The 12,582-nt window shown below is 39.1% G+C and overlaps 1 protein-coding gene across 1 annotated transcript in view; it reads left to right on the forward strand.

Moving 5' to 3' along the window:
• The window catches only part of plch1 (phospholipase C, eta 1), a 117,165-nt gene that overhangs the window by 76,563 nt on the left and 28,020 nt on the right, over positions 1–12,582 (forward strand). The window contains exons 10-11 of the mRNA XM_041796034.1: positions 3,187–3,358; positions 9,859–9,966. Coding sequence (XP_041651968.1) covers positions 3,187–3,358; positions 9,859–9,966 — 280 coding nt within the window. The remainder of the gene's footprint in view (positions 1–3,186; positions 3,359–9,858; positions 9,967–12,582) is intronic.

Below are 12,582 nucleotides of genomic sequence, written 5' to 3' on the forward strand. Positions count from 1 at the left end.
GCTATAATTCATGAGGTGAAGAAAATGGCACAAGCTCGTTTTCTTCTTCAGGGAATAAAATGTCAAAACTGATAAAATTCCCAAACTTTTGATGCAAACTTGAAATTGCTGTGCAAATTAAGTTTTTATTTTTCAAATAAATTAATTTAATGCTGTCCCATCCCACCAAGGTAGCAATAGTTCCCCTGTAATCTTGTGATCTTGTGATCTCTAGTCTCCAGCTGTTGCACACCATCAGTCGGAGCAAACCAGATGTCCGGGTTATCTAAATGATTTGGACAATCAGTCTGATACTGTCAAAGGGAATGGGTCTCATAAATGAAACTCAAAAGTTTACCCTTTAGTTATCTTTTTTAACAGGGAACTTCAGTGTAAATGCTTTGCCCTCAGATACATTAACATTCCACAGAAAGTATTTATGGGGTGATGAAGTACAATTAATGAGCCATTGCTGTTCATTTTCTTTCAATCAGGCATCTGTAAAGTCACTTAAATTTTCCTTTCTATTATTTCTCTCTTTAAAAAATGTTGTGGCCCAGCAAAATCTTTCCAACTTGCATTATTGTCTCCAAAGCAGTGGTTTTGAAAGTCGTTTTGCCCCAGGCGCACCAAGTATTAAGCCAAAACCTCCAGACAAACCATATTCATGTCCATGTAAAGTAGCTGTAACACAGTCGGTTCTTTGCAGATGGCATCATGCAGAGAACTCCCCTTGGGGGGCAGGTAGGGATGTCTGCATAGACAAACACCACCAAAAAGGCCATGTTTGATCTGTTTATGACTATGCCAAGCATTCAAATTGTGAAAATACCCATCCATTTTCCATACTGCTTATTAAGGGTCGTTAAGGGTCATGGGGGGGCACTGGTACACCCTGGACTGGTCACCAGTCAATCGCATGAGGGTCCCAAAAGTAGTGAAAGATTCAGAAAAAAATGTTGCATTGTAATTGTGGTATTATCTCACAATGTTGATGGTAAAAGCCTGTCTGAAGCCTGGGTAACGCTTGTGTATGGTCCTTTTCCACAAAGAACTCTGATCTTGCCTGTGTTTCCTGACCTAAAGTCTGCCCAGTCGTGAAGGGAAATCCGTCTTTTTTAACACATCCAGATCATTTGACTAAGTTCAGTAAAACTGGCTGACTCCCGTAAAACGGCTCTTCATTTGGTATCAGTTTGTCTTTTTAATGTGGATTACATAATGACAAATGATGGAAGAAAGAAAACTGGCTCTCAAACGGGAGCTAGCTGCAGAGGCTCACATTAAAGAGCCATTTTGTAGAACAGGCTCATTCGGGAACATTTAGTTGGTAATATTAACTGTTTCAATTAAAAGCATGTTTGTGGCAAAATGAGAATTTTTTTCAATATTAAAAGACTCTTGTCTCCCTTCATCTGGCTAGATGATGCCCCCACTTCCTGACCCCCGATGGACTTTCATCACGTGATTGCAAACAACCTATACACTACCCTTAGTTGTTGTATGGTTGTAGTAATAATGTATGGTTGTACAGATTCCCACAGCACAACTCTCGCCTTGCAACACCATTTAAGAACCACTGCTTCAAAGATGCTGATAAATTCTTAAAAGGGACATATTATGCAAAATACACTTTTTCAGTCTTTTCTATCAAAAATGTGTGCCCCTGGCCTGTCCTCAATCCCCAAAAGAATCAGAGAAATCCATTCTCTCCCCCCTTTCTTTCTCCACCTTTCAGAAAATGTGTGCTGAAACAAGCCGTTCTCAGATTTTCCCCTCATGATGTCATGTGGGGAGTTACCACCACCCCCAGATTCAATTGGCTCTCCCCGCTTGGAAAAAAGTTCCTCCCTCCTCCCCTGATCCTCTGAGAGGAGGATCAGTAGAGCCACATCCATTAAGACACATCCATTTCCTGAGAGGGGTGGAGTCAGAGGCGGAGTCAGGCAGCTCAGACACAGAAACAGCTCATTCTGAGCAGGGCTGAAAGAGAGGGATTTTTTTAGACATGCAAAAATCCTATACTGGAGTGTTTTTTCAGCAACAAACTTCACAGACATGTTCTGGGGACCTCTGAGACCGGTATAAACTTGTCAGTTAATTCAGCACCAGTTGACACCAGTATACATCAGACAAAATTAATGATCAAATGGGGACATGGATGAAAACTTCTGGCTGTGTAATTAAGTATTTTATGATCATTTAAAAGACATTCTTTTATCTCTGTGATTTTAAGGTATTGAAAATAACCTCTCCCAGCCTGCCCATACTACCGCTGGTGTGCCCCAGCCTGCACCTTAAGAAGCAATGTTTTACTCATTGAAGCATCAATTTAAGTCCTTTGAATTCCTCTGAGAACTGAATTACAAACCATGATTGAGTGTAGCTTCACGAATGATTTTGTGCACATTTACTAAATATTAATTTGTAGAAAGCCTTTCCTATTACGAAGTGATATTATTATATTACCATAAACTCATCCTAAAGTTATAATTAGTTATCCTTTAAACACCTCACAGCGAGTACAGATGAATACATTTAATAGCCTATGTCCTCTCTCTCTCTCAGCTGTTTCACCTTTCCTATTCAGCTGATATTTTATCATCACTGCCACCTGTTAATATAATTAATGGGCCCTGGGCTGTGTTGCAATGAAGCGAGTTGCCGCTGTCTCCCGCAGATACACACACTGAACACGCATTCACACATTTCACAGCTCATTGAGCCCCCCCACAGTGTCACCTGAGAGTGACTCCTGTATGTTACTCTCTGTGTGTCGAAACAAACGTTCCTCTCTCTGCCGTGTCTCTTTGGTCTCTGGCAGGAGAGGCTTTTGTGAGTGTGGCTGTGTGTAAGAGTGGAGCAGTGTGTTTGCGTTTTGGGGATCAAAGGTGGAGTTGAGAACGTGGCTGTGTCCCCTGAGGGAGAGCTGTCAGTCTGACAAATGTGGCATTTGAGCTCTGCTGCTGTGTGGCCACAAGTTATTTCACCTTTTGTAAATGAAAACACATAAACACACCGAACTCACACATCAGGGGTGAAGAGGGGCAAGCAGCTTTATTTTTGAGTTTTACCTTCTCATTTTCTAGTGGTTCAAAACTCATTTTTGGGATGATTTTCTGCTTGAACACATTTTTCTAAATATTGACAGATTCTAATGGAACGTATGAAAACCTGAGCTTGTATGTTGATTATTTTCTCTCACAGGTACCCAGTAATCCTGTCCATAGAGAACCACTGCAGCATCCAGCAGCAGAAGAAGATTGCTCAGTACTTGAGAGAAATCTTCGGAGACAAACTGGACGTGGGAGACGTTCTGAGCAGAGAATCCAAAACATTACCGAGTCCTCACAGCCTGCAGGGCAAGATCCTCATCAAAGTAAGAAAAATTATTGCTCATACTGTACAAATTCCTAAATGTTAATGGCTTTGAAGAAAACAGTCTGTAAAATAAAACTGTAAGATTAAAAAAAACATTGAAAGAAACCTGAATGTATGGTTGGATTGTACAGAAGCTCTGAGTGGACATGCATCTTTTTATTGTGATTATGACTTATTTCTTAAGATCTCAACTTTGGCCTTGCAAGCACCAGAATTTTTTTAATTGTAACCGATCTTTAAAACATGAGATGACACGCATGACAACAAATAATGGTTGAGTGAACAGTTTTGTTCTTGTGGCTCAGCTCGACTTGGTTTGACTCGGCAGCCCAGCGCGGCAGAGGATGTGCTTTTACACCACAACCAAGCTACCCGTTTGAGGGCATGTCCAGAGCTGATGACGCAGTGTTTTGAGCCCTCCTCGATCTCTGTACACTTTCTGATCTGACTGACTTTACATCCTTTCAAAAAATCACTGTAGACTGACAGCGCTGCATGCTACTCTTTCACACTCTCTCTCTCCATGTAATAGAGAGAAAAGCCCCATATGAGGTGTCTAATTTCAGAGTTTTTTGTGCTATCCCACAGCAGAAATTTAGCAATTGGTGACATTTTTATGTCAGGATTCTTTTACTCAAGGGACTGCGGGGCGTTTTTTTATTTTAAGGACAGCTGGTGGAACCATCAGTGTGATGTCAGAGCAAATAATCAAAATATTAAAATGACTACTTAGTGTGAACTGCCATGGACTGAAGTGCTCCTCCAGGGGGCATGTTGGCTACTTGCATAGGCCTCATGGTTGCACATGGCATAGACTAGACTTTACTCCCAAATTCCACATACTCCAACTGTGCAGTGATTAACCACTGAAGAATCACTCCCTTTCTAGTGAATCACATGCTCTGGCCTGTCTCCAGAAGCACCACTACTGTGATAAGCGCCAGGTCTGCTTTGATCAGAGGCTGCTTCCTAAATGCGTCCCCCTTTAGAGGGTTGATGAACTCAAACAGAAATGAGAACTTGTGAACAATGTGTGAGGTCAGTTCCAAATTATGACACAGTGCATGGACTCCCAGCTGTAAATCCCATCACTATATCATCGTTACTTGCCCATCCTGTGGCACATGCCACAAGTCATGCCAGAGGGTCACAGAAGTAGCACAACACCATTAATGAAGAAAAGATCATTTTTGAGGTGAAAAACCACAGGACTTCATATGAAACCACACCTCATTTGTACAAAACCAAAACATTTTAACTTCCTAATGTACTCCCATGGAAGAAGCAAAGAAATTACAGAATAATTGAAGTGAACAGCAACTCATAACCATAGTATGATGAATGTGCAGGTTACAGATACCTCATTGTATGCTATGGAGTACCCGGATGCTATGCGTACTTGGCTGTCTTTACATTCCCTCCACACAACAGGATTTCTGATCATAAATAAAGATCATCTTGAATATTTGTGATTTCAAATCAGGGAAGCCCTGATCATCCAAGCAGATCAGACAGGGTAAACTTAGTCTTAACACACCTCACACCACGGGAGTTATTATTTTATAGAGTGTACCCCGCCTTATTTAGTTTATATCCCCAATGTTGCAATACGGCAGCATGCATAGCATGTCGTAATCTGGACAATCAACAGGCCATATTGTTGTCTTTCTCCTTCTTCTTTTACTTCTTTTTCATTTTCTAGATGTATCCAGTCATCACAAGAAAAACAAAAGATTTTCATCTCAAGATAATGAGAGAAATGTATCTGTCATAATGAGAAAACCAGCTTGTGGTCCTCAAGTGTTGAAATCTCAAGACATTAACTCTTTATCATGGGAAAACGGTAAATAAAATGGACGGATACATACACACTAGAAGATTTCAGGCTCATAGGCTCTGATTTAACATTTTAAATGAAAAAATAAATGAAGACAATCTGACTACACCCAGTGAGTTAGTGCACTTTCAGATCAAAGCATCTACACCAGATGTCTCAATTTCCCTCCACTTATTTCAGAGAGGAAAGTCGAGCACTCATTATCTCTACATACTTCACTGTGTGTGCTTTGCTGTTCTGGGGATAACGTGTAAGAAATGTTAATTATTATCCACAAACTGATGAAGAATAGAAGAGGAGGAATATATCACTTGAATAGGTCATCACTGAAGGAAAGGGGAGAAAAGAAAAAGGCAAACCAGCAGCATGTAACAATGGCAGATATTAATTTGTCTGTATTTCACCACATACAAATCAGAAACACAAATTCAGTCATAGCCTGCATGGACATAAGCTTTTGCCTCTTAGCACCTTTGGTAATTTAGTTGCTACTTTTCATAACAACTCTGCAATTAACCACCAAGAATAGATTCATTTGAAGAGATTCATGTAAATAAATTAATAACTATTTGTTGTTATAGCAGTTTAAAACTGGTTGCAACATTTTTGTTTCTTTTGAATCTAAATCAGATCTTTTATTATTCTGAGCTTACCAGAGAGATCCAGTGCAGCAGTTTCCTCTAAGAGATTTATGATAAATAATTCAACTTTATATTAACTTGAAAAAGAAGTCACTCTTGGTGGTGCACATATTCAGTCCTTAAAACATCCAGAGTGATGAGTTTCTCCAAAGATGCTGGCTGGTAGACTGCTTCTCTTAATATTCCACTTGATGTCCCTATTTAACAGCTAGAAATACATAATTAATGGTTTCAGCTTGATATTTTATGACTTTTCCAATTTCTTAAAAAAAAAAACTCCTTTTTGGAACTGGTGACATGTTTAAGAAATGATCTTAAGAAAATTGAAGATGGTTGGAGTCTCGCAGACCCCATCTGCTATAAAGGATTCCCATATGCTTTTTATTTGTTTTATTTAGGGATAAACCTCCCAAAACCCACCATGTACCAATGAATAATTCTGCTTTTGAAGTTTTGTAGCACTTCCTCCATGTGTGGATGACCTTTCAGAAAAGAGGGAGCTATAGTTTTCCTTTTGCATAATACACATTTTTAATTATATAAATGAATTCTTTTTAAGTACTGTAACGGTGCTTATTGTTACTCAGATTATGGCAAGTTGATTGGCTACCACTGTAAAGTTAATCATGTTTTCAACCATGCCACATGTGCTTTACCAATCATTATTAGGGGTTGAACGCCATCAAAATTAGTACACGGAGGTTGAAAATCCATTGGTGCATTTCCATAGGTGGCACTGCCTTTACCCAGCTTGCCTCTACTTGGTTTTGGTACCAGGCAATATGTTTTCCATTTTTAAAACTGCCTCCTCCATGTAGGTGGGGCTGTCATATAGCTGTATGAAACTGCCATGATGTCAAACACAACAACAATGGGGACGTTTAGGGGAAAGTGTATCTGGTTCTTGGTCTGTGGCTTTTATCACAGTCACTGATAAACTGACCATCTGGAGTTTGGGCAAATGCCAGAAGAGGCGCCCAACTATGGTCCCATTTCATTCCACTTATTTAAAAAAACAGGAAGTATATGAAATGTATATGTGAACTCTTGATAATAATTTTGAGGATTGACTAGATTAATAGTTATATATAATTGTGACAGACCAGCATAAACAATGTTCAAAAGAGCAGCCCTTTAATTTCAAAACCAACACCAACCCAAATGTTAAAAAAACGCTTAGAAATGATTTTTAGCACAAGCAACAAAGAAATCTCTTACAACACAAATACCCACTTTTCTTTTGTAAACTTTGTATCACCTTGGGCCCCCTGCAAAGTCTCCTCAGGTCTCCTCCTATCAGAGGGGACGATGTGTCTTTTCTGTAAGTGCTGCAAAAGATCTTGGGATGATGAGTCTCTTTGTTTTTATGGCCCTTTGTTGAAGATTGGCCTCTGAAATTACTGCAACTCAGACTGGAAACCTGCCACATATGCCGAGCTTTTGTTTCACGAAATCCACCACATGGCTGATTCCGAACAATGTTAATGTAAATAAAATCATATTAGTTCACGATTACTGAAATTGATTTAGAATACAATGACAGGAATATTCACATACCTTCTATGCACACTGAAGAAATATCATGGATTTGAAACGTACAACTGTCCAGCACTAACATAGTCTTGTTTTAGTCTCCTTGATGAAAACTTAACCTACTTTTGGTCTGAGTTTTTATCACTAAAAAGCTGTTTTTAGCTAGTCTTAGTTTCATCTTCCTCATGAAAAAAATGGTAGTCGACATGCATTTTTAATCAAAGTTCAAGTCGACAAAATTAACACTGCTCTGAAAGTAACTTTAAACCAGCCCAACACTGGACAAAGAGGTGGAATAGATAGGCCTTTTGTGTCCAACAATGAGGCTGCATGTCAATCAGCCACAATATTAACTATTAAGGATATTCCCAGGCATCTATTTTTCTATTTGGCTAAATGCCCATTTAGATTGCATTTAAGTGATTAGTCTTTAGAGGAGAAAATGCTCAGAAACCAATCAAATCCGTCTCAGGGTCGTGTCAGCAGGTATGATGTCAGCTGGATATGTTAGGTAGAGTGTAGCTAGCATTGGCAGCTAGCCCCAGCAGCCTTCATTCCTATTTGCAGATCAATATTGTGCTTAATGTGGTTACTCATCACTTCAGTTGCGTTATTATACGTAAGTATAGCCCGACAGTCTACATACCACTTTATTTCCATTTTGTAGAATAAACAAAAAACGAAACACCAAACCACGCTCTTCCTACAATATGCTAACTGCTAAGCTTCTCATATTTACATTCAGCAAAGTGCCAGAAACGCTCTGGCAGGAAGGCAGCAGCCATACAGTGGCTACTAGTGGCAGGAAGCTTCAGTACCATTTTAAAAGAGCATTTGGCCAGGATTTCAGGGCCGCTTCTAAAAATGATAGGTAATTAGTTTAACTAACTTTTTAATTTTGCACTGGCTAATTTGACATAGGAATTTAGCAGTTTAACCATGCACATCCCTTCTTATTCTACATAACTTTTGGCCTTTATTTCATCAAAATAAAAGAGTTAGAAAAAAATCAACTACCCTATAGTGTGTCACCAAAAAAAGCACAAGTTATAACAACCAAAACTGCTTTTGAAGCAGGTTGTAAACTTGTTTATTTCTGTTGTGAAATTTGTTTTTTTTTAATTATTGGATCAATGACAATTCTGTGGCTTTTGGAATCGGCCTCAAGTGGACACTTATGGAACTGCAATTCTGCATTTGCTTTATTTTCCAACATTTGATCATCTCCCTGTTTAAGATTTTCCACACATGAGACACATGACTTACACCAGCAGGGTAAAACCTCTGACCAATAAGATGCATGTAAAAATGTAAATGAAGCCATTATGCAGCTACAACACATTCCTAAGCCCATTTTTATCTCTAAAATCCACACGATGTCAGCTCTCTCCAGTTTATATCTTCACAGCTCTATCAGGAGTAGCCCCAGAGGGAGGAAAAGTGTTCGGGGCCATGTACCTATGAAACGTGATTGATATGATCATCCCTGAAGGAATGAAAAATCACATGGTTCAATGTTATCTTTCATTTTAAGATATCAGCTCTCAGTAAGACAGCCCCAGACCCAGAAGATCACTATCTAGCCGACCAGAAGGAGACATTCATACAAAGACAAAGAGCAGAGAGCAGAGAGCATCTGGACGAGCAAAAGCTTTCAGCATTTATTGGATTTTTTTATAGGAACTAGATAAAATGGACTTTATCTGTAACGTGAAGAAAGCCTGCTTTGTTCCTTGGGAAAAGGAGCAGTGGCTTTGTCCCTCTCTAGCCACATGTCTAAAAGTGACTGAGAATTATTGATTTTCTATAAAGCCCTTTAGTCCTCTCTAACAATTTTCCTCCATCTCTTTCCAACCCCTTCTCTTGCCCTCTTCGGAAAGACTTTCACCTCTCTCCATTCCCTGTCAATGGAGAGCAGGGAGTCATAAGACAATAACAAAAATGGCATTGTTTTTTGGCAGTATCAGAAAGGAGGCGGAGAGAGAGGAAGGTTTCTCGTGGCAGTGGTTAAAAGAAGGGCGGAGATGTCAGCCAGTGAGAGTGTTTGGAGGAAGATGCTCAGAAAAATCTCGACTCCCACTCACACCTTCAGAATGGCTCGCTAATGGGCTTCCACTCTGCAGAAAGAGCTGCTCAGGGAGCTTCTCAGAGCAGCTGATTGTACTATTTATGTGTGTGTTTGTGCATGCAGGAATGTGTGTTTTGTTCCCTGTTATGTGGCAGTAATGGCTTTCCCTCTGGCTATAAATATCAGCTGGAGCAACATAACAGTTTTTGAAAGAGAGTACTCTAATGTGTGCATTTGTGTGTGTATGAAGTCAACGCCAGAGTAAAAACACACTGCCTGCTGCGTTATTCTTGGAGGTGAAACCGACGTGGGCGCTCAGGGAAATGAGGAAGGGTTTGTGCTAAATTAAAGACATATGCATGTGTCAAAGGTCTGATTGTCACTCTCCTAACATCTTTGTCTGTCCTCTCACTTTTCAGGGGAAACGTCTGCCTGCATATCTGTCTGCAGATGTAGAGGAGGGGGAGGTGTCTGATGATGACAGTGCTGATGAAATTGAGGACGACTTCAAGCTGAAGAGCAGTAATGTAAGGAGTAATGTTATAGAAAACATGCAACCAATCAACCAATCAAATGAACAGATCGTTTATGAATCCCTTTACGGGAAATCAATAAAGAACAGCTTGTTGAAACAAAGCACCATGCATGAAACGTGTAACCTGTACAAGACAGCTGCAACATGAATTAATTTTGATATGATAAATAGACTAACGAACAAACCCAACTGATAAAAAAAAAAAAATGCTTTCACTGACAGAAAAGGAGGAGCATGACAGAAGGAGAAAAGCTTCTGCTCACTTAATAACCTGATTGCGGAGAGCATAAATGATTCATTTTAGCAGTTAGTTTTACAAGAAGGTTCAACATTACCATGACCTATTTGTGACAGAAAAAATCCTCTAAGAGAAAATGTCTCAGAGAAGTAAGAAAACCCTGTTTTCTGGAGGATTTACTCCTTTTTGTAGGGCTTTTGCCTTGAGTCAGACAATTCAAGTATCTGTAACAAGTATTAAGCCCCTTTTATTGATTTTATAAATAATCATGGTCAATATAATAATATAATATGACTTTTTGGGAAAAAAAACCTATTTAATGTCAAAATTAAAATAGATTTCTACAAAGTAATGCCATTTAAATAAAACTACTTAATGTAAAGTAAGTGACTGCATAAATATTCACCCCCTCCAAGTCAGTATTTAGCAAATGCACCTTTGGCTGCATTCTGTGCGAATAGGTCTTACGCAGACTTGCACATCTGGACACTGTGATTTTACTCCATTCTTCTTCAACAGTTGTTGTATGCAGAGTCCCTCCCGTCTCACCTGCTGAAGCTTTTAATTCCATCAGAGGTGTCATGGTGACTTCTCTCACTAATCTCCTTCTCACATGGTCACTCAGTTTGTGAAGACGGCCTGATCTAAGCAGATTTACAAATTCGCCATATCCTTTCCAACTCTTCATGATGGATTTAACTGAACTCGGAGATGTTCAATGCCTTTAATTTTTTTGTATCCATCCCCTTGCTTATACTTTTAAATCAGCTTTCTCTACGTTTCTTGGAGTGTTCTCTTATCTTCGTCATGTAATGGTAGCCAGGAGTGCAGATTAACCAGTGACAAGACCCTTCAGACACAGGTGTCTTTATACTGCAATCAGTTGAGAAACATTCACTGCACTCAGGAGCTCTACATTTCACTCACTATGAGACTACTAGCACTGAACTGGACTGAACCTCTGTTGAATTTGGTCAGTCACTTTAAAGAGGAGTTAATATATGCAGTAACTTTACATATTATTATTTTGTTGACATTAAAGAGGTATTTTTGTATTTTTTTGTTAAAAAACCAAATTATATTGACCATGACTGATTTAAAAAAAATAAAATAAAAGGGTAAAACATGCACTGTATCTGAGTCAGTAAGTGTGTGGAGAGAAGGTGGGATGATATTCACCAAAAAAACTTCAGGACCAGGAGTCGAACCTACAAACATTGCTACAAGGATTGCAGCCTCTGCACACAAACCTCTTGCCTTACTGACTGAAGTGTAGAGTCACTTGAGGAAGATTTTCTGGATACAAAGGTATCAGTGTTCCTGTAGACATCTTCTAACAGATACAATCAATTCTCTCGACAGTGTGTCTTTTACTGAGATTGGGTATGAAACCAAAAAATGACAGGACGCTCTCAATAAAAGATTGATTTATAAAAGGACTGACAGAAAACACACTTTGTTTCTGTAGACTCTGATAAGCTTTTGTCCCCATTTCAAAATTGTCACAAATATAAATGAAGCTACTACCTTAAAATAGACAATTTTAGTCCATGCATCCATCATCTACACTGCAATGAAAAACACCACACACTCAAAGCTTATACACTGAGCCTGATGGGTTATTTTTCTAATTGTGAAAATTCACAGTACCAGGCAAAATGGTCTCAGACTGAAAAGAAAAACGCAGTGAAGTTTATACTTTCTTTTTCAGTCCTTGAAAAAGAAAAAGAGGACACTAGGTTCATCCACTCCCAACAAAGACTTTTATACGGGTCTTGGCACAAGTTTGTATGTCACAGAGCAAATCCTGGTAGGAGAGACACGAGACTTGTCAGTTCAGTTCAGAATTATGCGGTTCAAATTACACGGGCATAGATTGGTGTTTTAAGTAAAGTGTTAAGAAAGTAAAGTGTTACTACAAAAGAAAAAGAGTACTCAAACACCAGTTTTGGGTTGCATGATTTTTTAAAGTGACCTGTTAAGTCACCGCATCACATGATGAGAAAAGTAATGCATTAAGTACATTTGTGTGCCAAACATTTAACTCTTTAACTATTTTCTCCACATATCTGTTGAAAAAATGGCACACAGTCGACTGTTCATCTGTGTTTTAATGTGTGGCCTCTACAGTCATTCTACAGCCACAGTGATGGAAAAACTATCTGTAACTCACCATTCTAATCACTGAATAGCATCAAGATAACATTTACAGCTGTGTGGCACGTGCTGAATCAGCTGTGTTTACCCTCTGTCAGCATGCAAATACATAGGCAGGAGAGAAACAGAAACAGTGCACATGCTTCAAGGTTTTTATTGTTTTTGTTCCTTTTTTCAATCAAATTTTTATTTTTGATGCTGAAAGGTAAAGAG

The sequence above is a fragment of the Cheilinus undulatus genome, linkage group 2 (assembly GCF_018320785.1).
Source record: "Cheilinus undulatus linkage group 2, ASM1832078v1, whole genome shotgun sequence".
NCBI lineage: Eukaryota > Metazoa > Chordata > Actinopteri > Labriformes > Labridae > Cheilinus > Cheilinus undulatus.